This window comes from Equus asinus, chromosome 18 (assembly GCF_041296235.1).
Source record: "Equus asinus isolate D_3611 breed Donkey chromosome 18, EquAss-T2T_v2, whole genome shotgun sequence".
Lineage (NCBI taxonomy): Eukaryota > Metazoa > Chordata > Mammalia > Perissodactyla > Equidae > Equus > Equus asinus.
The window spans coordinates 35325168-35351040 of record NC_091807.1 but is presented as its reverse complement, the minus strand read 5'-3'; the positions used below and the strand labels follow the sequence as shown (position 1 = coordinate 35351040).

Below are 25873 nucleotides of genomic sequence, written 5' to 3'. Positions count from 1 at the left end.
AGTTTATTGATAGGGTTTCATATTCCAACTGCAATTAACCTTTAAGAAACTACCATTTGTCAGTTTTGGTGTAGTATAAAACAATATCCACAATTATCTGAACAGCTATAAAGTAGTCTTCCCTGTTCCAAGCATGTATCTATGAGGCCAGGTAGTCTTCATAGACTCAATCAAAATACATCACAATGGACTAAGCGCAGAAGCAGGTATAAGAACCTAGCTCTCGTCTGTTAAAGCAGAAATCAAAGAGATTTGAAAACACGTAAAGCAATGCCATTCTCACTTTTTTTGAACAGTTTATTTTTCATAAAAATGTTTGTTAAAATGTAATAGGTTATTGTAAAAACGAATCATATTTTAAAATTTATTTTCTGATCTGGTAAACATTGATGACCAGTGGTGTGCTGGGGAATGTTTACCAACCAGCTCCTTGAGAAGGATGGGGGTAGGGGAAAGCATTCGTTTGTATTATTTGCTGATTTCCGTGGTGTACAAACCCTCATCACGACCAAGTTCAAACTCCCAACAGGTCACTGTTGCAGAGTTGGGAATAGACACGCACCATCGGCTTGGTAGCCCTCGGTGAGCTGGCTCCAGCACACCACGGATATAATCCTTGTAAGGTTTTTTGCATTCTCACTCATTTTGAAGAGTAGAAAGGAGTCCTGAGAATGAGTTTGAGAACACGTGGCCCAGGACCACCACCCTCATCTCTGGTTAAGTCATCTCAGCAACGGCAGGAGTCCAGGAGGGTCATGGTCTCAATTAGAAAAGTCCTTGAACCCCAAATCCTAATGTTCTTAATGTAAATATCCAAACATCTCTTCTCAGTTATCTCTGCCAAACCCCTGGCCGAGAGGCCACCTGACTCTTTCTATTCTAATCCCTTCTTTCTTAAAAGAATTTTTCGCCTGAAGGAACCCTTTCTGGGGGTTCCTTCAGGAAGCGTTCACAGGTGGTTCCAGTTTGGTCATGATTTCCTAAGTGACTTTCGTGTAAAATCAGTTAAATGGAGATGTGACTCTCAGTGACTGAAAGCTACTGAGCGGACAATAGATCTGAGCTCAACATCCTCACCCACCTCCTCCACGATGGGTGGGAGGAAGAATGAGAACTCTTAGAAGGAGGAGTTTATATAAACAAAATACTTTATTATTTGAGAAAGAAGAGGCCCAATTACAAAATTTTTATACTTAAGTCCTGTTCATTACCACGCCCGAGGTTTATAATGGATTTCAGATTCCATAACTATTAGGTTGAACCACACAAAACTGCCAACTTCGTAGATAAAAAAGTCAAATATTGGCAATTTCGTGTGGCTCGAGCCCATATAAAACGAGCCAATGGTTCATGACTTCTTTCAGCAACAAGATGTTCCCAGTCGCATGTCTGTTGATGTTATAAACAGATGTCCGAGAGATAAACAGGGCCTGCTTGAGAAAAACATCCTGTGCTGAGATACTGGAAATTGTCTCGTGTGGGTATTGAGACAAATTGTCTCAGTTCGGCTTTGCTCTCCCAGCTGGTCCTACCCCCAATCCCATGAACTCACTCCACGAACAATTCTTCTGTACAGATGGCAGCCACTGGTCCGAGTGTCCTCTCACACTGCTAGTGAAGCGTGTCCGACTTTGACACCAACTTGACTTGATGGCGTATAAAGGCCAGGAATACACTGGGGCCGGCGTGCTCCTTCGAAACCACTACAAAAGTCTCGATCACAATCAAAACCTTTTCTTCAGAAGAGCTATTCCAATGCATTCTTTCTCATCTTGTTTACTCTCTATGCCTCTGGGCATTCTGCATCCAATAAAAAAACCAAAAAAACAAAAACTCTTTTGCTGTGGACGCTGAGGAGAGAGGAACAGCGTGGGCTCCAGACGGCCGAGGACTTCACAGGTGAACACGGAGGGGACGAAGCATGCTTCACTCGTGTCCAAGGCATTTAAGAAAGACTGCGCCTCCCCCCGAGCCTTCAGCGCTGCACCATATATTTCACTTTACACGCAGCTGAGATAAAAATAAAGCTTTCTTACAAATTACATTTTTTTCCAGTGAATTACTTTTGCAGTAAAAATAGCTGCTACATAAATCCCTCCTGGTCTCTGAAAAGGAGTCGCATATTTCCAAAAATAGTATTCTTATTTTCATCATACAGAATGATGTGGGGTGTGGAGGTGGGGCACAGGGAGGAAATGGCGGGTGCGGGAGGTAGGTTGTTGGGGAAACAGGGTCGAACTAAAAAATAAAATAAGCTTTTTGTATAAACTGATTTAAATGCATGCATAGAAATGGAAAACATATGCCATTTGTCAAGAAAAATACCGCTTTATAGCTTTTACATTACAATTAAAGGAGAAAGCACAGGGGCCAATGTGCCCCCAGATAATAACATTAAGTTTCTTATAAAAATTCCCAAATGTACAAAGTCTTTGCCAGATAATAACCCAGGCAAAACAAAACAAAACAACAGAAACAGGGATTAACCCTCTCCGACATATTCCTGTAGGCATATTAAATGTAAATAATACACATTTTACAACTTCTCCTAGTCTGCCCTGGGCAGATTCAATGTTTGCAAAATGCCTTATGTGCTCTTGGAAAATGAAATAACCATTGGATGTCTGCATTCTTATTTCACATATAGTTATATAATTATTTTAAATTACAATATACAATTTCTGTTAAATAGGACTGTTAGAGGATTTTGATAACAATTATAAGATTACAATCATATATACAGATGACCTTCTGAAATGGCATGATTGTTTCCTCGCCCCCTCCTACCCTTCTGAAACAAAGAGACCCCTTCTGCACCTTCGGTTCCATGTTGCAAAAGGCAAAAGAAAATAAAACAGGTGCGTGTCCGCGACATGCTCAAACCCCGGAGAAGACCTAACAGCCTGAACGATCCTGTCTCAAGAGCCTGCCGGAGCCAGGACGGCTGCCCCGCGCTTCCTTCTCGGCCATTTTAATGTAATAGCATCATACACAGCGTTTTGCCATCAGTGGGCTCCAGAAGTGAGCAGCCACGCTGCTCTGGGTGAAGAGCCGCAGTTTCGCATGAAATAAGGCCACTGCTTCTTGGGGACTTTCCTGGATGTGTTCAATCCCGCCTCTCAGGGTCCTGGGAGCACAGTGGGTCAGGATGGCCCACTCACACACGGCCTCACGTGGCCTCAGTCCTCCGTGTCGGGCTGGACGCCCAGGATGGCGTGCAGTTCCTCGGGCGTGAACCCCAGCAAGTTCTGGAGGTCGCACACGAAGCGGTACACGTATCGCTTCCCCGACGTCTTGTGGATGATGTTCTTGTCGTAGTAATAGCGTAAACCCCGGCTCAGCTTCTCGTAGTTCATCTTGGGCTTATTTTTCCTCTTTCCCCACCGGCGGGCCACCTGGGGTGGAAAAAGAGTTTGATTCAATTTGGGAATGAAGAAAAAGTGAACGACATCCCCCCGATTACGAGTCTGATGCCTGATCATCCAGAGAACCTGACAAACCACAGGATCGCAGAGGTACCAGCCGCTGTCATCCAGACGCCAGGGCCCTGTCTCCCTCGGATGCTTCTCTGAGGACCGAGGGAGGCACCGGTGGGAGGGCGAGGTGCCACACCCACAGCTCTGTCTGTGACAGGGCTCTCGAGGCCTCACTCAGCACAAACTCCTGGGGGCCAAGGGTTCGGAAGTGGGGGGTCCTGAGACACGGGAAACCATGTCTCCCCCAACCCCCTGGGTGCTTATTGGGACCCCTGCAGTCAAAAGCTGCCAACTGGGATTCTGAGCCACGTGACATCACACATTCCTCAATGTGTCTGCTTCCCAAGGGAACCGGGCAGGTGACAGCTTGCACTCTACGGGCACCAGAGATCAAGGGCCTCCCTGATGCTGTCCTGGAGGGCAGCTACTGGACCTACCCTTGGCCTTTCCCTCCAGCCGGGGCTGGTGCAGCTCTGCCAAGCTCAGCCCAGGAGCATGGAAGCCCAGCCTGAGGGCCGGCGTGGGGCTACCGAGGGTTCAATCCCCAGCGGTCAATTTCCTAAGGCATTTTCAGAGGCTCAGGAGAGAGCCTCAGTTTACCTCCTGTGCCTTTTCATTCCATGACAGAGCAAGACGGTGAAGCCTGCCCAAGGCCCACGTGCACCCCCAGGGGGTACCAAATGATTCTCAGCCAAGCAAGGATGCCACCTCAAGTTTCCTGAAGTCAGGAACACCTCGTGTAGACGTGTTCTCATTGGCACTCGCGAGGCCTTTCTTGTGGAGGGAATTTGGGAACCCCAAGGGATGGACTCGGCGTCTAGAGCCCAGGGGCTGATTTCCTGGCCCTGGTCGTACCTCGTCGGGGTCAGCCAGCTTGAATTCCCATCCGTCCCCAGTCCAGCTGATGAACGACTGGCAGGACTTGTCGGAGAGCAATTCCAGGAGAAACTGCCACAGCTGGATAGGTCCACTGCCTGGGGAGAGGGGCGGGTTATACGTTTTTATAGATTTAAAAGACGGCAAGACTTTAGTTACCCTGAGGAAGCAAATGGATTGAGAGATGAGAGAGTCAACTCTGGACCGGATGCCGGCGAGAAGGTGCACCCCAGGTGCTGGGGACGGCGGGAAATGCTTTCATGCGATAAGGTTAGCCACCAAACACCGAGTCTCTCTCCACACCTCCGGCTCCCGGAAAAGAGGTCACTCGGCCCTTGACTGCTGGGTTTGGTCTTTCTGGAAAAAAATTCAGGGCCACCAACTCTTGGCATTAAAATTCCTCATCCTCTTTAGCTGCTCCTTCTGTAATAACTTTCAAGGTTTATTTCTAGAAACACCCCGTGGGATGGGGTGAAGGGGCATTTCACCACAGAATGAGGCGTATCATTCATGGAATCCCACAGGGTAACTTTCCTGCCAAATGGAGGTGGGTCAATTGCTTAATCCAAGCCCTGGTTTACTCAACAGCCACTTGGGCACCTGAGGTCACACCCACGGCCTTCCGGGGCCTCTGCTGGGGGAGGTATATGCTTTGCAAAGTGCTTTTCATATACCGTCTTCTCGATTAATATTTACAATCGCCACCTTGCGAAGTGTAGTGCTGTTTTAAAGATGAGGAATAGGATGTGGCTCAGAGGCCAGGTGCCTTGCCCCGGATCACAAGCCCATCAGAGCTGTTCCCCAAGACACACAGCTCCCATCAACACAGGTCAGGAGTTCTGGAACCAGACAGAACCGAGCTACCTGTGTGACCACGGAGAGCTGTTTTCCTCGGAGCCAATTTCCCCATCTGTAAAATGGGTTCACTCCACCTCCCGTGCCAGGCTGTCCTAGAGACTAGCGGCCGGCACCATACGCCAGACGAACCACACAGAGCCGGCAGTCAACAAATGCTAACCAACATGGAAAGGAAAACCGCCAGCACCGTGGCTGTTCGTTTTCTTATGGGGCCCTGACTCCAGATATGAAAACAACGGCTTTCACATGCTCTGTGTACTTCAGTCCGTTTCCACGGCTGTTTGCCTCACAGGACAGAAATAAATGGATGCCGATGTACTCTTATTTTAACGTATCGGATTTTTTTTAAGTAGGTATTTTTTTAACCCCCAGTGGCTCCATATGGTCAAAATATGAAAAAAGCACACATTTCAGGAAATACGAAGCGATCGAAAGAATCCTGGTATTTTTGCTAAAGTACTGGAAGTATCAGGTTCTAAAAACAGCTTTAATATCTGTCCTCTGCTTAGAAGAGCTCTCACCCACACCGTAAAAACAAGATGGGTTTTAGAAGCGAGAAAAGGAACACAGTCCCTGTGTTAGGCGAGGCCGCCTCTGCTGCCCCTCCCGAGCCAGGTGACATTCTTTAAAATTCCTGGAGCAGGTGAGTCAGAGGCGAGGCCTCCACAGGCTGGTCCCCTGCTCCTCCTCATCTCCGGATGGCCAAGCACGTCCCAGGTGGCGAAGGGGCCGCGGGATTTTTCACCCACGCCTCTGAGCTCTGGGTACATGAGAATTCCCGCAAGGCTGGCCTTTTTAGAATTCGGGGGTACGGCCTGCCTGGATTCAGGATTACGCCCCACACATAAAATGTGGGGTGTTAAGTACAATGTGCTCCAACTAGAACCACCCTTGATCGCCATGGCGAGGCAGGGTGCAGGGGAGGTGGCGGGAGAGCCGGGGCCCCACACTCACCGGTGAAGCCGGCCAGCACGGCCGCAGGAATAACTGGTTTGCCTTGCTCCACCGGCTCGCTCCTCTCTTGGATGTAATCCTTGAAAGACATGGTCGGCTTACTGAGGCAGAGGGACTGGCTGCAGTCGTCTTCGAAGCTCTCGAAGGAAGGCACTCGCTGCACATCCAACAGCGACGACTGGCTGTTCCAGGACTGCAGCAACGAGTCGGAGCTCTCGAAGCTGTCCGCGCCGTTCTCGGGGGGGTCGCGGTCTCCGGGCTTCCCTGGCAAACGCAACCAGGCACAGAGTTTGACTCCCCAGGACAATGAAACGTCTGGTGCCACAGCTAATAAATAAGTGCAGGTTGTCTTGGGCTCAGTGGTCAAGAGATTGCCAAGCACCCACATTCAACAGATACCCCACTGGTGCAGAATCACTCTAACTTTTCATAATGCTCTTAAACTGAGGTGCTTATTCCTTACGGTAAATACACTATGCAACCACATCTTCCATCAACAGTGGAAGGGATAAATCAACGGTAGTTTCATAGAAGGGAGTACTACACAGCAGGGAAAAAGAACAAATGGCTGCCACACCCAACACCATGGATGGATCTCAGACACAATGATGAGCCAAAGACAAATGCAAAAGAAAACACAGGGTATGATGCCATTTACATCAAGTTCAAGAACAGGAAAAACTAATCTATGATGATCAAAGTCAGGACAATGGTTTCCTCTTGAGGTGGGGACACCACTACTGGCAAGTGGTATGAGGGAGCCTTCCGAGGTGCTGGAAATTTCTCTATCTCCATCTGGGTGGCAGTGACACAGGTGTATATATGTAAAGATTGAACTGGTTGTACAACCTGAGATTTGCACACTGTATATATACTTCTCCACACACACACACACAAACTATCACATTCCTACGTTGTCTCCCCAAATATCCCATTGCATGGAGGAATCTAGTGCGAGAGCAGGGACTGTGTCTTGTTCACTAAGTACCCACTGTGCCCAGATCAGAGCCTGACACACATTAGGAGAACGCTCGCTGAGCGAACTCATCGTCTGTGATGGTGACCCAAGTCACTCAGAACACAGAGGAGTCCTGTGACCTCCTCCGATGGCTGAACACAGGCCGTACTGACTAAGCAGCTCATGTCACTGTCTGGCTGTGGCTCTGGGAATCAGACCACTGGCCTTGTTGAGAGGGGCACCAGGAAGCTCTGATCTTACCAGAACCGCTGGCGAGCAGGTTCAGGCTGCTGCCCGGGAAGTCCTGAGGGACGGAGCAGTAGTTGACGCTGATGGTGTCGAGCCGGGACTTGGGGAACATCGGAAAGTCCTGCTCAGAGCCGAGCGCACCGGGCGCTGACGACGAGGGACACATGCCGTCCAGGAGACCGCCTTTGGGGTAACTCTGCGTCTGCACGCCATACGGTGCCTGCTCCACGCCAAAACCTGGAACAGAACAATCGGACGGCAGGGCTATCAGCAACGGGCACGCGAGAGAGACCCTCTGCACCTCAAACCAGACGGCACGGGAGGAGCTCTGCACGCTGCAGCCCTCTGCAAACCCGCGGGGGCACGTGAGCTTCAGTGAGCAAGCTCTCCACTAGGTCCTCTTCTTCTCAACCATTCGTCTTCCCAGCCAACGAATGAGCCTTGGGCCAAAATTCCTGCTGCTCTGGACCCAGGACGCCATACCTCAGGGTTAGTATTTTTATGGCTCTAGTTTATCAAGTTCTCCCTTGTGAGCCTCAGGATGACAGGGGCCATGGGCTCTTTCAGCTTCCGGGGAAACTACACCTCAGACAGACTAAGGGATTTGTCACCCAGCGTGTGACTTACAAGGAGCATCTCCTGTCACCCCTCCCCATGCTGGCTCGGGGGACCACCTGCAACCTACGCTCACCAGTGTCAGTGACCAGAGGAAGGACCCGAATTCCATGACACCTTTCTCGATTCCAAAGTTCAGAGCAAATTAGGTATTGCTTTCTGCACACTTCCCGTGCCTGCCACCCCTTATCTGTTTTACTAGAACTGACCTCAGCCACCAGCTCGCTTCTTTCTGCCCCTCGCTCTACGAATTGCCTAGACCAGCGCTAGCCAACGCAGATAACGTGAGCCACTGACACATGTTCAACTTTCTAGTAGCCACATTGTAAAAAGAAACGGGTAAGATTAATTTTAATATTTTACTTGACCTGATGTACCCATTGTCATTTCAACATGTGATCAACATCTTAAAAATCATTAAGGAGCTATTTTATATTCTTTGTTTCATAGTAGGACTTTCAGATCTGGTGTGCACTATATTCTTATCACACCTCTCAATGTGGACCAGCCACATTTCAAGTGCTAATAGCTCAAGAGCCACATGTGGCCACCACAGGGGACAGGGCAGGTCTAGACTGTGCCTTCGGACTGTCCATAAATCTAGCAGAAAGACTTAAAACCAAGCTCTTAAGGGCAGAATCACTTGGACTGACCTAAGGAGTTGTTATTAATCCAAGGAGGAACTGAGTTGAGGTGCGAATTTTCTTCATACTGATCTTCTGTCTTTTCTTGGTTTTCTGAAAAACAGACAGAGGGACCTAAGACTGCAAATCGAGGTTAAATCTACACAAAAAAAGAAGTTACTCTCTGAATTATGGTTACGTGGTTATTTTAGAATAACTAAATGCATTCGGTGCTTCACATTTAATCCTACAGTGTTCCAGGTCATTCTGTCTTTCTAAACTAGAGATAGAAGCACATTTTTCTAATAACTAGAATAAGTTTTCCAAAAAGGCTGCTGTTGTTGGCAAAGTTAAATTTTCTATTGCATGATTTGAAAGATCCAGATGATTTATTTAATTTATCCATGTAGCCAAGAAATGGTTAAATATTTATGAGTAACAACTGCACCGGGGCTGGGAATACAGCAGATTAGGAAAACAGACACAATTCCTGCCCCCAGGAGGCTTATGGCCCATTGGTCGAACCCTGAAAGCTTCTCCAGGGTGCAGCATGCGCTACGCAGAGACGGCTACCAAGGCGTGGGAGTCTGTACCGGGGGACACGCGTGCCCAGGAATTTTGAAGGGGCAAAGGTTAGTGTTCTCTGCGAATGCCCGCTTCCTACAAACACACACAACCACTCACACACCCCCAAACCCAGACCCACTCAGACTGACACCCCGAGTCATGGCAAGACAGGCCCAACTTGCCAACAAACAGATTCACCAGAAATGTGTCAGATTAGACTTGTCCAGACTTGTTTATAGGAGTCTTTAAAAATAAATTTTCCTGGCCCTCAGAAGCCATAAGTAAAAAGAGCTGGTGGATAAATCCTAAGGGCTTTTTAAGATTCTGAGTCTGTAACAGGGTTGAAACTCAGTGTTTAAAATCAATTAAATGAGGAATATTTCTCTGAACTCTACAAAGGGGCTAATTTTCTTTTATTTTTAACTTAAAGGATCCTTCACTATATATTTTTTTTCTTTTTTAACTCGATGTATTTTTAACACTGATCTCAATACTTTTTTAACGTCTAAAATCAGGACTTTCTATATGATGAGAGTTCTTCTGCTCAATGGCTACTTTCTGGACAAAACGTCCGTGTGTAAATATATACATTGATTACGTCTGCATTTGTTTAAAAACCTAAAATCAGGAACATTCCTCTTTGTTGGATTCCATTTGGATTTGGGAAAATTTACTGAACAGTTCACAGAGTTTATCTGAAGGCTCCCTTTCCCCGAGGCTGACTTATTTCTTTCGGTTCTGGAAGGTGAGCCATAAAGCATAGGAATTCTTGGCCTCCGTATCTGAGCCAACACATACTGCTCTGACGAATGCTGTCTGGGGACAGCGAACGAGACCGTGACTAAGTCTCCTGCCCTGCGGCTACGCTTGATGCCACACACACACACACACACACACACACACACACACACACTTCAGTGGACTCAAAAGCTGTAGTCACTGCCACATATCTGACTCACTCCAGGGGCATTTTCAGACCACCCTGCCTCATGTAAAACGCCGACCCCACAGTCGTAGGGCACTGATGCTCACTCCCGCCTCCCCCATCACTGCTCCTAGCCAGGCTCACCCCGACCATCAGCTGGTACCTTTGATCATCTGCTCCAGATGCTCCCAGAGAATGTCGCCCACAAAATCAGGTGCCAGCTCCAGAAAGCGCTCCTTGCCCAGGTTGCACAGCACCTGGCCATTCATGCCGAACCTCTGCAGATTGACGTTGACCAGACTGAATTCGTTGGTAGCCCAGAGAAGCCACTGGCACACCTGTTGCTCAGTCCACAGCCAGGGGTCTACCGGGGAGGGAAGAAAGGACAGAACACAAAAGGAGAAAAAAATGGAAGTGAGACCAGAGCCACTCCTGATTCAACTACAGAGTCCAGGTGTGCACCGAAGACCAACGAAATGAGCGAGACACCCAGGAAGAGTCTAAGACACCGACAACAGAGCTGGATTAAGTGTTCAGTTGACTGGGCTGAACCAAAAACTGGCTCAGCTCTACCACATCCCTGCCACTCTTTGCAAGACGCCCTAGACAAAAGCTTAAAAACTAAGTCATCTGGAGCAACTGCAGTCAAATTCGTTTTTCTAGTAAAACGCAGACTCGGAAAAGCAGCTCTAAAAGGCAGCACTTACTTTTGGGGATGCCAAGGCGACGCTGCTCCTTTTTGAAGCCACTGAAGGTAGCTTTCAAGGCTTGACTCATTACAGCCTTGCTGCACGGGGTTAAGAGAGGCAATTCACAGTTGGTCGAGTCTAGAAAGAAAGCCCACGGGGATGTCAGGAAGTCAGGTTGGCTAGATCAGATAGAGAACTCAGGGGAGAAATCTTAGTTTCCAGGAGAGAACAATTTTGATCTCAAACCTTGACACATAATTCCTTAAAAGAGTATACGTATGAACCAAAAAATTTTTTTGAATGCTATGGAGAAAATATTATCCATCTCAGAACTACACTTATAAAAAAACACCTAAGGTAAAACTCAAGTTTTATTTTATTTTACAAAAGTTCCTAAAGCAGTTACGCGTAGGTAAAACTTCCATTGAAGTCGATTTTCAAATGTTTAGACAATGAAAGAAATTGCACGGTTTTTGGTCAAAAGGCTTAAGGGACTGCAAATGCATAATTTGGGAGTTACTTCCATTAAACTAAGCAGCTGATATGAGCAGAACGCACTTAGCACCTGTAACGTCTGCACACCTTCAATTTTTACTGAAAAACAATCTTCTCTGGATTCCCTCAGCAATTTCAAGAATGATAAATGACCGCCCCATGATGGCATGCTTACGCAAGCATATGTGTTTTAATTAATTTTCTGGGCTGTATTTTCTAGCACCTACTTCATGTGACAAAGCAACCTCTGGAATGTTGCCAACTAATATGAGAGTAATTGCACAGGCATTATCTGACGTGCTATTCCCTTAAAAAGAACAAACAATGACATTAAGAACTGCAGGAGTAAATACAGGTGGCTAAAGATTAAGCAAGAATAACGTGTTGCTCCAAAACTCCAGCAGGAGAATGAGCTAACTAACAATGTGAACCCAGAATGAAAAGTTAGGGTGCATCGTCATGGCCACTGGTCCGCTTGGCAGAGTGGCCCTGGGTGAGGAAGCCTGGGTTTGCTGCCCAGCTGAAAACCCCCGAATGGAGATCTCAGGAGTGGCTGGCCTTTGCTCTCACTGGGGCACATCTGGCGGGGGGAGCACCAGAACCATCACGCTCATAATCAAGGACAACTGTCTTCTCTCAGGCACAGAGCCTCCATCCGACTTTTCCTACCTAAAGATTCAAGATACCAACGTTCATGGCTTCTGATCCGTCCTCTCTTTCTATGAACTGAACTCCCTGCGGGAATCGTGCCCCACTTGTCAAGTCTGAGTAACAAATTACCATGAGAAATGGAATCCAAGCCTGTTGGCACTTCTTGCAGCGTTTGCTCTTCGCTTAGGGAGGGGAAAACAGCAAACAGGGACCCATCGAAGGTGTCGAAGGCTGGCTGGCGCTGCAAGAACAGATGGAAAAGAAAACTGAGAGGTAATCCTGAAACTTATTTAGTTACCTATTTTATTTTATTTTTTTAAAAGATTTTATTTTTCCTTTTTCTCCCAAAGCCCCCTGGTACATAGTTGTGTGTTTTCAGTTGTGGGTCCTTCTAGTTGTGGCATGTGGGATGCCACCTCAGCATGGCTTGATGAGCGGTGCCACGTCCAGGCCCAGGATTCAAACTGGCAAAACCCTGGGCCGCTGAAGTGCAGCGCAAGATCTTAACCAGTCCGCCATGGCGCCGGCCCCCAATAATTACCTATTTTAAAAGTGGTCCACGGGTCATCTTATTAATACGCCCTGGCTAAACTGGCAGTTATAAAGCCACATGTGGGATCGACCAGTCAGTCCTCCGAACAGACTTAAGATGGTCAAAGGGACCAAAAGGTCTATTTTATTATTTTACTCCAGATTCTATTTTCCTCTGGATCATTTCATCAACCTCACACAGTGAGAATGGCTGGGAAGTCATTTTTAATGGCTTAATCAATTTAAAGTAATAAATTAAATAAACAGACCTAAAAATAATAGAATCTTAGAAGAACAGAGCTGGGAGGGACCTCCGAGACCACCTGGTCCCCACACCTGGCCTTGTGCTACATCGGAGAGAAATCCAGTCAAGCCACATGTAAAAGAAAAATGACCCTTGGCAAGACAGTTTTAGCTCACAGCAGTTAAAACGAAAGGCAAGTGGCTGAACAAAAATTGAAAACCAAACAATGAAATAAATTACTTTATCTGCAGGAGGCTTTATTTTTAAATGTTTAGTATAAAACACTTTAATTGAAACTAGATTTTTTCCCCCTCAATTCCCGTGGTTCAGAAAGTAGTAATAAATATGAGAAACTTCTTTAAGGTTTAATTTTATAAAAGTAAAGCGTATTAAAAAGAACCTCCCCCCATCATCTATTAAGAGGCAAGATTTCCAAAGGAAGTAGGTTTAAAATTAAACTACCTACGGCTGAGAGGGAAAAAAGAGGACAGAGACACAGAAACACAAACCTCGCACTGTGCCGATCTCTGATAATCTCATCTAACATTTATGAATGAAAGAGCCTTTAAAGTAAGCCTTCTTTATAAGTAACAGATAAAGTCTTGATTCATCATTGCCTAACTTGTTGAGGGAAAAACGTGAAGAAAGGTTATATTTTTCCAACATAAGCTGGAAATCCCATGGTATGTGTAATACAATGATCCTTCTGTTGAGTCATCAATAAAAAAAATGTGTAACACATTTACAAATAAAATTGGTTTGTGTGCCTTCTTTTTAGAAATGTAGAACAATGAGTGACGCATTACATAAGAGGCCAGGCAGAAGTTGGAGCTCAGCCCAAAACACTCCAGACAATGATGTCCCAATGTCGTCGGCGCCCAGCCCCCCAAAACCCAAGGCGATGATGTCCCAAGACAATGAGTCCCAAGACCTACGAGGGGAAACCCAAGCAAGTGCGAAATACTCATCCAGATTTATAAACTACTTTACAGCAGGGTTAATTCGGGTGAAATCTTCAGTCAATTTTTAGATTCCCACCAGCACAGCCCAGGTGACTAAGGAATGTCTTTCCTTTCCTGACTGTTCTAAATTCTTTTTTTAAAACCAGGAAGCCAAAAGACAATACAAATTCGTGCTGCGTATTTCAACACACCAATTTCAGCCACGACCGTTTCTTGTCTAAATCCAGAAATCGCACGGGCATCATCAAACTTTCAAATTATACAATTTTTATTTCTAGGAGTTGGTTTCAAACTTAATCTCACAATTTCTCATACAGCGTCTGCCACACTAGAAACTGACCAAATTGAACAAGCAAACTCAGTAGCCTGAAGTCTGATGAACTCCCTAAGACTCAAGAAAGGCCCCTGCCGATTTTTGCCTCTTTGGGCTGTATCAGACAAATAATCCCCTAATGATAGACGAGCGACAATGTACCATGCCAGAGAGACATTACGATACAAAACAGTAGGCTCAGAGGAGGCCGAGCTAAAATCACTGCTTCTGACATGTTTACTACACAATGCTACAAAACAACGAGTTCTCGCTCTCACATTTGGAGAAGGCAAATGGGAAATTATCAGCTTGTGCTGCTGAAGAATGTTCCCCAAAGGAATTAAGATAGAAGCGACACGAATTTTGTTTATTATGCAGCAGAGAAGGCTCTTTCATCTTTAATGTGGCTTTTGGTTTACACAAACAGGCTGTCTCCAACCCAGTGGGCATTGCCCCTTATGATGGAAGGAGCAGCAGCCGCGGGCCCTGCTGTTGCTCCTGGGCTCTTTTCCTTCAGTTCTTAATCAGCCTTCCCCTCATGGACGGAAACTCCTGGGTGGGTAGAAAGGCAGCCTCTCCAGCTCTGATCTATTGAGAATCATAAGATTTTTCCCTGGGAGGAGTCTCAGAAGTAAACTACAAAGTCCTCACCATCTACAAATTCCATGGTTTCAAGTCTTGGAGGACAAGTAGAACAAGCATCAGGATACCCATTTTACAGACTAGAAAACTGAGGCCCAGAGAGCTGAAGGAAACAATCCAGTCACACAGCCAGTAAAATAAAAAGCTAAGGCTAGAACAAGTCTACGTATAGTTTCTCTCACAGACATTGAGTTTTCCAATCCTTTGTTTAAAATTTTTAATTAAGACTTATTCACGTACCTTGAGCGTCCCTCTGTAACTGTTAGACACGGGGGCCACCTGGTCCATGTTCTTGATTCCAAAATCATTCATCTTCAAAAAAAAAAAGCAGAAGGAAAAGAAATAAAGGAAGAGTCAGAGAGGCCATAAATCCAGTGCATTTTGAGGACGTCTTCATTGGCTGCATCCACACTGCAGTCTGGCTGGGTCTGTCAAGTTCCACAGCAGGAATCCTTATTGAAAAGGCCCCTCTCACACAGGGTATGCTATTTAAGTAGTTAAAGAATAATGCTGATTCCCCCACGGAATTCCATTTAGATATGAGGCACACAGATACAGTTCCTTTCCAGCTGGCTGCTCAGAGCCTCCCAAGGGAGCCTGGCCGGGTGGGCTGAGCAAGGGGGCCAGTGTCTTTCCGTGACAGGAGTGGGAGGAGCCGCTTTTCACTGCCATTTCCACGGTCAGCTTGGAGGCGGGTCTGGGGGTGGGTACCAGGCAGGCTGTGGACCACCTCCTGTCTGCCCCAGGAGCAGTCAGCACAACCTGGGAACCTAAATGGGGCTGCAGAGGTGACCCGCCCCACCCCTGGCAGCTCCCGGGGACCCAGACCCAGGAGAGCACGTTGGCAGGAGGCACGGAGGCCCCCTCGCCTCTCCAAGCTGTGAGGAAGCAACACGCCCAGGAAGGAGATACAAGAGGGAAGCAGTGCTTCAGATCAAACCCTCTCGCTTCGTCCCAGATCCTCTTGTGCTGAGTACACATGTTCAAAATACATCTGCTTTGTGTGTTGCTCAGCTGTGCATTTCTCCAAGAGGAAGTAATCCCCATCACGGATCTGCCGTGCTTGCTTTGATAGTCTGCGCTTATATACCGGACCTGTGCTGACCAACGTGGTGGCCACCAGCCAGGAGTGGCTACTGAGCGCCTGGCACGGCTGGGGCACTGAGATGTGCTGTGTATATAAAATACGCACATGACTTCATAGAAAAAAGCAAAATACCTCAGTAATAATTTATATTTACTGCACGTTTATATAATATTTTTGAATGAATTAGGTGAACTGAAATTAATTTCACCTATCTTACTATATTTACCGTGGCTATTGGAAAATTTATAGTTAGGCATGTGGCTTACCATTGGATGGTGCTGTAACAGACTGAAAACCTGTCTGGGGCACTAAAATGTAATTGTCTGGCCGGGTAACTTCTATATTAATAGTGGAAAAGGGGGACTCCCCACCCTCCTGGCTTCCTGGCCTCAGAACTGAAGGCTATAAGGGAGCTTTATGCGGGTGCCACCAACTGCCCAGTCCCGTGGTCTCCACTGGATGCTCCCACCTGTTACAAGCCAGAACTTTGAGTAATTAAAATATTGTGCAATTGGCAGAACTTCCTGGAGGCGGCAAACAGCATATTTTCCCATAACCAGTCCGAGTTCGTGCTATCTTGTTTTTTCTCTATGATCAACATTATGGCTAACCCGGACCTCCCAACAACTCAACACACATCACACACACACACACACACACACTCACACACACACACCTTGGCTAGAAAGGTGGCGTGGGAGGAGAGTTTCTGCCACAGGGGAGGTGAGAGGCATTGGAGACGGCTGTTAAAACCCTCCGAGTGGGTAATTATCACGTGGCCAGTGGAGCAGGAGAGCAGAGGCAATAAATAACAGCCCTATGGGGGAACAGAGGGGGAGCAGGGGCAGGAAAGGGCTTGCCCTGGATCCTAAGGGGCCACATCTGCTCAGAATCTCCACTTGGTGATCACATCATCCACATGCACTCAAGAATCAATATTCACTACCACTGATGGCTGCATTCACAGAAGCCCACTTGCTAAGAGCCAAGCTCCAAAGCTGGGGGATCACGCATCCCCACTTCCCTGAATCCCTCACAGGTAGATACTGTACCATCTGACCGTGAGGCAACGGAGGCCCAGAGATCTCCAGAAACTTGCCTAGGATCACACAGCTATTGCAGGGGTTCCTCGGGGCAGAGAGAGACCAAATCCCAGTTGAGTATGGCCCTAATCCTGAGCTCCTCCACGTGCCAGGACAACCTGAGTGGTGAGGAAGGGGCCCTTCTCCCACCACAGCACTACAGAGCAGAGACAGCATATAAATATCATTAGACTAGGCCCCGGCTCGCTCCTCTTTACAATGTGAAATGCCCCTTAGAGTTTCCTGTCATTTATCTGCATGAAGTCAGTCCTGCGACCTGTTGATTAAAGACCAAAATGAAAAAACATCTTCACTGTTGCCAGTTACCCATCCAGGGCGCAACAGGACAGCTCTTTTTCTCCGTCCCCTTTGCAGCCAGTTGCTGACTTTATTCTACGCTTTCTGGCTTCCCAGGGATGGTCAGAGAATGAATGTGGAAGGAGACAGAAAAGCTTCGCCTGGTTTTGCTGGACAAACACCAGGAGTAAAGGCCGGCGACCCCTCCCACACAAAGAGCTGTAATTACTAGCCACAGAATAGAATTCTCTTATTGTCCAGCTTTGAATTTGTTTTGTAAAAAACACGCAGAATCAAAGTGCTCTACCCATGGTTTCAGGCAGACACACAACTCATCAAATTTTAGCTCACTTATTCTATTCAACAGCACTTGTCAAGGTGGGAGACAGGCCAAGTTCCTCACATAAACCACTTTCAAATCTGGATCCTTTTGGTGTTGCTTTTGAACCAAAAAAAGGAGAAAATGCCAGAAATATAAGGGCTGAGAAGGGTTAAATTTTAAAACAAGAAGAACTTGCCAGACAACTGTACCCTTATTAGAACAAGTGATCGTTTATGTGAGATTAGGTTTATATTTAGGTGAACTTGAAAAACAAAAACAAACCTGAAATGCACTTTGGAAGCTTGGTCTGCTTTTCCCTTTGAAAGTTATCAATTTAAAGAGAGGAATGACTAATCCCAGAAATGAGTGTTCCCATACTTCCCCGCAGGACGCACGGGGCTAACATTTACTCTACTGGGATATTACTCAGAATTTTAATAAACCTTAACTTGGAGATTTATCTCCCTGATTGGCGGTGGTGTGGGCAGGTAGATAGCACACAGGCGCTTCCATTGTCCGGAACCAACATCATCTCTTACTGGCGAATTAAAATAAATTACCCCCATCTCCAAAGGAGACTGCTCACTTCTCTACTTTCTAAATAAATAGCCCGTCAACTACTATTTTAGGCTACCCTGAAATTGAATACAGGCAAATAGAAAAAAGTCTCCTGTGCTTAAAAAAATAAAACCCACACACGCTCACTGTTAGCCCTTCATTCAAAATGCTTTAAGAATGGGAAAAATGAAGGCAGCCCTGCACACCCACGTCTCCCTTTCGGACGGGCTCCCCATGCTCGCCTCGCAGGACCGAGGGGCCCCCGATCCAGAAGTCCCGGGGCCCCGCGGGGGCTCGCCGAGCGGCGGCCCCACCTGCCAGCGCCTCCCTCCGCCTGCCGCCCCGGCCGGGGCCGAGCAGGTGACCGGAGGCCCCGCGCTCCACGCGCGTCTGGGGAGCCGCCGCCTCTCAGGTGTCCTAGCCGCCGGGCGCCCCGCATCCCCCTGGGCCCGGCGCACTCCAGTAAGTCACCCGCGAACCGGGGCGCGCGGGGCGCCCTCGGACCCCTGTCCTGCGTCCCCCAGCCCCCGCGCGAAATCAGGCCCGCAGGGCGACCACCGGCAGGAGCCCCCACCAGGCCCGCGTTTCCTTTTAAAAACAAAAGCAAGTGGAACAAGCCGGCGCGCCCCGCCCGCCCCGGCCGGCTTGGCGACCCCGGGCCGCGGCCCAAGTTCGCGGGGCCCGGGCCGGCTCCGCGCGTCACGCCGGGCCCAGCGCGCCCTATCCCGGGCCACCCGAACGCGGGCGCCGAGCGGAACGGAGTCCGGACGCGCGACTCCCCATTGCGAGGAGCAGCCGCCACCCCACCTTGACCCCGGCTGCACCCCGATCCCGGACCTCGGTGCTACCCACCTCCCCCGCCCGGTTTCTGGGTCCCCGGGAGAAGCCGGCGGGCACCCCGGCCGGCTCGCCCGCCCCGGACCCCGTTCTTACCGCGCCGCGTCGGGCAGGGCCGGCGGCTGCTCCGGGGCCAGGCTCCTCCGGTCGCGCCGGGCGAGGGCGAGGAGCCGGGGGCGAGCGCGAGCCCGGGGGTGCGGGCGCTCCGGGAGGCCGAGAAGCGGGCCGGGGGCGGCGGGCGGGCGGGCGGGTGGCTCCGGGCGCTCGGGGCTGGGGCTACGCTGCGCTCCGCTCCGCCGCAGGAGGAAGTAACCAGCCGGTCCCCTTCGCGGCGGGCTCTTCTGAGCTGGGGGAGGAGGGAGGAGGGAGGAGGGCGGCGAGACGACAGAGGGGAGGGAGGAGGGGCGGAGGGGGAGGGGAAAAAGAGAGGGGAGGGGAGGAGAGAAGAGGGGAGGCAGAGCGCAGAGGAGGAGGGGAGGGGAGCGCAGGGAGGGAAGGGGGGTGGAGGAGGGGAGGGGAGGAGAGCAGGGGGCGGAGCCGGCTCCTTCCGGCCGGGACCTAGCTCCGCACCCGCTGTCACACGCCTCTGTCCCTGGCCTGCTGTTCCAGGAGCGCGGTGCGCGGGGCCCTCGGAGGCCGGGAGCCCCCTGCGAGAGCGAGGGCCCCGGGAGGGCAGGCGGAGTCGCTCCTGCGAGCATTCGGTTTCCGCCCCTTGTCCTGAGGCTTTAACACCAGACGTACCTCTCGGATTCGGCGGGAACCGAGTGGTGGTGCAGGTGGCCCCGAGTGGCCGCAGGGCTTGGGTAATAAGGGGCTCTTTCTGACCCCATTCTTGGGCTGCCTCATGGGTTTAGGATTCCTGATCATTCTGTCATGAAAGGCTCTAAATAAGATGATAAATGTATGAACTGGGCCCTTTGCTGGGTCACTAAGTCAGCTCTGCTCCAGGAAGCCCCGTTCCTACAGCCTCCGGGTGCGTGGCGCCCCCTAGAGTTGAGCGGTGCCTGAATAGTAACCAGCCTTGACTGAGCCACTCTGGGCTGATCTTGATGATAATTCTCCCTTTAAATATGAGGGAACTGAGCCTCAGGGTAAATAACTTGCTGGGTCATAAAACATGTAAATGGGAAATTGAGAGTTGAAACTCGATTTTATCTGGCTCCCAACCACGGTCAAAACCATCACCCACAGTGCGGGTTTCCGTTTTTAGCAGAAAACGCTGGAGTGCATAGTTAGAAATGTGTGCATTTCATAGTCAGATTCAGGTTAGAGTCTCAGTATTTGGGAGGAAAATTTAGATTCCTGAAGGTGGCCATAAAATAAAATAGCTCCGCTTAGGCACGGCCATGGGGCTGAAAGTTGGTGTCGCTCAGGGACTGCGGAGCTGCGAAGGGAGAGGAACCGCCTCACTTCCTTGTTACCAAGCCTCCCGGTTTCCATGACAACCCGAAATGCGGAATTATCCGGATAATTGAGATAATGTTGCACGTTACTGTTTCTAGGTGCCAGAGGGTCTCCAGGTATCACCACTGTATGGGTCAGAGGCTGGGTCTACATGGCTAGAGCAATCAGGTGCCCTTGCAGGGAGGGGCTCAATATTTCTTGGAGGCCGAATTGATTCTGATTGCTTCTCAGTGTCTCTTCAGGCCCGATCAGAAATCACAGATAGGTCAAGAAGGAGCTTCGCAAATGGAATACAGATCCATAGTAAGTTACCATGGAGACATGAAGAGTCTCTTTTTTTAAACCGTATTGGAAAATACTGACTCATCTGGCCTGTAGTTTCAGCTAATAGAGGGTCTTTTTTCTCAGGCTACTCACACAGCCCTGGATCGTGTCTGAGAAGCTTGGTGCCCACAGCCATTCGGTCAAGTTCAGTTGGCCAAAGTGGGACTCCCTTGTCCATAGCACCTGCTCCAGCACCCATGGGTGTGCAGTGTGGGATGCTCAGGGGCTCCCTGAGTCATTGGGGTCCACTGGGATGGCATCTTTCCTCCTTGAGGGGCTGGTGGAGGCTGGGAGTTGAGAGGGGCGCGTTGCTCATGCTGAGCCATTTCCAACGTGTCTGAGCAGAAGGAGGTCAAAAGAAGGGAGCACAGGGGTTTGGAGACGGTCCATTCCTCGCAATCAGTTTTTCTTCTGCTGTAATTCCTTAGACCTTGGGCCAGTTCTCTCCGTACAAGAAAAGCTGACTATGGAACCTAGGTCATAAGGCTATGATGAGCATCAACACAGAAAAAAATGTAGAGGATTTATCAGAGTGTTGAGCATGTGGTAGAAAGGCTCAGAATGATAGAACGGTCAAGGTTCTTTTTCAAGTTTCCCTCTGGGAGCATTTTATGAAAAACCCTTTGAAAAAAATACATACATAAAAAAAAAAGAGTCATCTCTATCCTCTCAGATGGAAATGTGTCAAAGCCTATTGAAAATGATCTGGCCCAAAGGGCAAATGGCAGAGCTGAAAGATGGCCAGGGGGAGGAAGCTGGGGTCACACACCAGCCTGGACTCATCTCCTGCCCAGGCCCCTGTCGCTCCCTGCTTCCACTGTGGAAGAGACCAGGGCGCATCCGTAGCCCCCTGATGGCCTGCTGTGTTTGGGTGGTCCCATGCTTATAGTAAAGTGGCTTATCCCAGTTCTGGGGCGATGTCAGGGCTCCTAACATTTTTAGTCTTCCTGTTATTACTCAGTTTCCTAGTTGCTCAGCAGAACTAAAACCTGGCCTGGCTGCAGCCTGTGATTATTCGTTGACTATTATGGCTGGATTCACAGGGACACGGAGCTTCACAGTAAATTAAACCTAATAAAAGTACCGCCCTGTGCTTCGAGATCAAAAGTCGAAGGTATTAGAAGGAAATTAAAAGTCAGAAGGCATGCAGGGGGGAAGTGATCGGATGCACTGTGTCAAGCTGAGTTTAAGAACAGTCTCTTTGTCTTTATGAAAGGGAGAAGCTCACAGAGGAGGAAAGAGGGCATTGCACTAGAATGTGTGCATTAAATATACTCAATGTCTAGAGAGTAAAATGCCGATAAAGAGTTTTTTAGAACTCAGACGTAATTATTAAGAATGATTAGCTTATCAAGTCATTCCTGTAAAAGAAAACACAACAGCAAAAGCGTTTCCTTAGAAACATGTCTGCATTTACCTTGAAGTCTAAATCCAGAGACAACATACAGTTGAGGTGGTTTCTAGTTGCAAGTGAAACAGAGGTCATTTGATCTGAGGAATATCATTTATTCACTCGGCAAACACAGCGTCAAGCTGCTGAGAAGACCAAGATGAGTAAGGCTTAGTCCTTGCTGTTGAAGGAATAAAAATGTAGTGCATGGTCCTGTAAAAATCACACGCAAATGTGAGACTTTGGAAATCCTGGAGGTGGGAGACGAGGGGGGAGAAAATATACATAGAGATAGAAGTAATTTAATTCACGCCTATTATGCACCTGTGTTTCCTTTGCTGACCATTCAGCCTTGCAGTCGCTGGGTGGTGTCTGGCAAGTGGCAGTTATTCCACTGATACACGTTGGGGTGAAGGCATGGATACAGTCAAGCTTTATAACCCCCCACGACCCCTCACCTCCACATTTACATATAACATGTATCCCATCCAGCTGGCCCTCCAGTCTCGCCCATTTGCCGGCTGGCACAGCTACCAGGAATCCCAGGCAGACCTAGGGTTATCTAGCAGCCTCCCAGCCTCCCAACAGGGTGGTCCCAAACTCTGCAAGAGCCGGCAGTGTCTATCTTCTTCTTTAAGATTCCCCGGCACAGAACTATCCTAGAGGTCAAAATATATTCCTGATGTCCCAGTGTAATTTCTTCTGCTTGTTGGCAGCCTCGTTTGGCCCTTGGGTTCCCTGTGGACAGGAAGGCATCATAACTAGATGGAGCCTGTGAACTTAACCTCTGAAGGGCGGCCTGTGGGGTCAGACTCCCTGGGGTCAAATCACAGCTCAGCCTTTTCTCTAGCTGTCCAGCTGTGGGCCCAGCGCAAGTTCCTGAGCCTCTCTAGGTTTCCATCCTTCCCATGTCAAGTTTGCATAATAGCAGTGCTTTTCTCCAAGGCCGGCCTGTGGGTTAAATGAGTTCACCTTTCTTAAGCACTTAGAACAATGCCAGACACATAATTAAGTCTGAGTGTGTGAGAAATAGGCAGCGGACCCCTGACCCTGGGAGAGCCGTCTCTGATCACTGCCTTATTCTACACTCTGAGCAGGCTTTTGGTTCACGCTAAGATCAAGGCCAAGGTCATCAATAGGAGCCCACGCTTTCTTTCACTATAATTCTCTTGCCTTTGGTAGTAAGAGATCAGGGAATGAAACACTGAATTTTAAAATTTGAAAAAACTGTAGAGAGTTGATAAGTGAAACCAACTCCTGTTCTTATAAGGGAAGTGAGGCCCAAGGAGGATCAATTTTTTTGCCCACGGTCATATGGCTATTTCCTGGCCGGGCTGGGGCCACCGTCCAGGCCTCCTGCGCTGACTGCCTCCCTGACGGAGTCGTTTTCCCTTATAAGGCAGAATTCTTGGACTGTGTAAACCACCCTCAAAATCCACCATAATATTAAACTGCATGATGACACGCTCTAGGCAAGTCTGAACAACAAAAATACTAAGAGGGACCCGTTGTATGCTGTAGAATTGATAATCCCTAAATAAGTGTGTCTGAAGCGTGAGTCAGACTCGTACAGATAGATGATTTTGTAGCTGTGTGTGTTTCTTCTGAATCACGGAATGATTCCCACAGTGTGCACTGAACTGAATAACGCTCCGAGTATCAATCTCATTATTTATCTTGCAAACTGGAAAACCAAACCCCGAGACGTCACCCATACGAAGAGTTAGTCATGATTGTGCCAGTCAGCCTAGCAAATGATTAAGTAAGGTTAATTTGAATGCCGCTTTGGTGACAAAATAGAACCTCAATTAACGTTTTAAGGCTGAATAACGCAACAGATTTAAGCAGGCTGGAGAATTAATCACAAAGACTTCGAAGTATTTGTGTTACATCCATTCTTTGGAGGAATGGCTTTCCAATTGCTGCAAGGTTTGTTTTCCGCACTTCTTTACATTTATGAATTTCAGTGTCTGTGTCTATTTCAGACCCGCGGAGCTGTTAGTGCCTCTTGTTTATAATTGTTCTGTGCTCTAGGTTGGTGCTTTCTTTACCTCCAAATGCCAAACATTGCTCCTTTGGAAACGCCTCTTTGGTTCAGCTTGAGGACTAGTAGGAAAGCCAAGCTTCCATTTTTAGCTATCAAGGAAAAAAAACACTAGCATACACATCTTCTGGAAGATTCTCCCAGATGGGTGTAGGAGTCGCCCCAGTTCTCCTAGCCAAGAAGCACCTCTTTCATTGCCCTCTAAACCGAACAAAGCAGAGCTACCTGGCTCTAAGAACATCTTAGCAGGGACACGCTCCACCTCCCCCCGTGGCTGGAGAAAAGGACAGATGGTGGCCCCAGGGTCCCACTCGCCATCTTGAAATTCTTGATAATTGTTTAAACAAGAGGCCCATTTTCAGTCTGTGCTGGGCCCTGCAAATTAGGTAGTCGGTCCCAGGTGGGACATTTCTCCCAGGGCCTTCCCCACATGAGGGAGCCACCCGGCACTTCTGTCACACAGCACATGGTGGACAGTTAGCTGTCAGCCCCCTCTGCTCCCGACGCAGGTCTGAGCTCTGTGTCAATCTCCTTTGGTCTCTTCAAACTATCCTTTCTTGTTTTACAGTGGGAGTTCAAAACGTGCATTTCAAAGGCTCTCCTGGCTGGGCATAAACATTTCCACTTGTGATTATTAACATTTTTTAGAAGTCACAAAAGACCATTGTGTTGTATGTTTGTGTTTCTGTATGTATGTATATGCGTGCATGGATATCACATACATGGGCACCTTTATTGAGATATAACTCACTTATCATAAAATTGACCGATTTAAAGTATACAATTCAGCGGTTTTCAGAATGTTCACACATATGTGCAACCATCACCCCAGTCAGTTTTAGAACATTGTCATCACCTCAGAAGAAACCATGTTCCCATTTGTTACCACCCCATTGTTCCTCCTACTCGCCCCCGACTCCCAGGTCCAGGTAACCACCAACCTGCTTCTGCCGGAGGGGTCTGGGCAGCCCATCATCACCCGTCTTCACTCAGGTCCCACCTGTCCTTCTCCCACAGCAGCCCTCCTGGCAGTTGGCCACCCCAGAAACAGCCGAACTTTCCTCCTGGGAGGGACACCACGGAAGCCCTTCCCCCTCTGTGTTTCTCAGTAGCCAGAAGACTATTTGACTAAACTTAGCATTTGTGGCCATCTAGTTCCTTTATTTTCACCGCACACTTTGAAGATTGCATAGAAAAATGAGTGGACTATTTCTCTGGAAGGATCACTGGCTCTGGTTTAGAGAAAAAAAGCAACCATTTGACATTTATCGTATTTATTCATTCATTCATTCCAGTTTAATGAGATAGAATTGACATCATTTGACATTTTTAAAATGATTCTTCAGCATGACTTGCGAATTTGAATACTTACGCTTGTTTCTAAAGACTTCTAGGCACTTGGTCTGTTCTCAACACAGCAGCCAGAGGGATCCTGTTAAAAAATCTGTGGGACCTGTCCTTCCCCGGCTAAAACCCTCCAACGGCCCCCGTGTGACTCAGAGGAGAAGCCCCAGTCCCCACCAGGCCCCGTGACCTGGCCTCCCTCCATCTCTGTGATGTCTCGTCTTTCCTCCATCCCGTCCCTCTCCGGGTACCAGCTGCTGGCCTTCCCCAAACACCAGGCAGGCCCCTTCCTCTTTGGAAAAGCTCTTCCCTAGACACCACATGGCATCTTCCCTCACTTCCTTCAGCTCTTTTACTAAATAGCCACCTCTGCTGAGCCCTTCCCTCGCAACCCAGCTAAAATTTCAAGCACGCTCCGTCTGACCCAGCGTGACTTTTTTTCTTAAGCCCTCGTTCTTTCACATTCTTTACATGTCGCCTTTTTACCCTGTTAATTCTCTGTCTCTCCAGCACGAATTCTGCTCCATTAGGGCACGGATTGTGTCTATTTTACTCA

At 48.4% G+C, this 25873-nt stretch overlaps 1 protein-coding gene across 1 annotated transcript; it reads right to left on the bottom strand.

Moving 5' to 3' along the window:
- Positions 1 to 1130: 1130 nt before the first annotated feature.
- Positions 1131 to 19169, bottom strand: ETS2 (ETS proto-oncogene 2, transcription factor). The gene is made up of 10 exons (XM_044750855.2): positions 18908 to 19169; positions 14869 to 14940; positions 12066 to 12177; positions 10809 to 10928; positions 10265 to 10465; positions 8640 to 8723; positions 7384 to 7608; positions 6165 to 6428; positions 4332 to 4450; positions 1131 to 3395 (listed from the first exon to the last, which is right to left on the bottom strand). Exons 2-10 carry the CDS (start codon positions 14938 to 14940, stop codon positions 3180 to 3182), a joined length of 1413 nt encoding a protein of 470 aa, XP_044606790.2. The 5' UTR covers positions 18908 to 19169; the 3' UTR covers positions 1131 to 3179.
- Positions 19170 to 25873: the final 6704 nt, after the last annotated feature.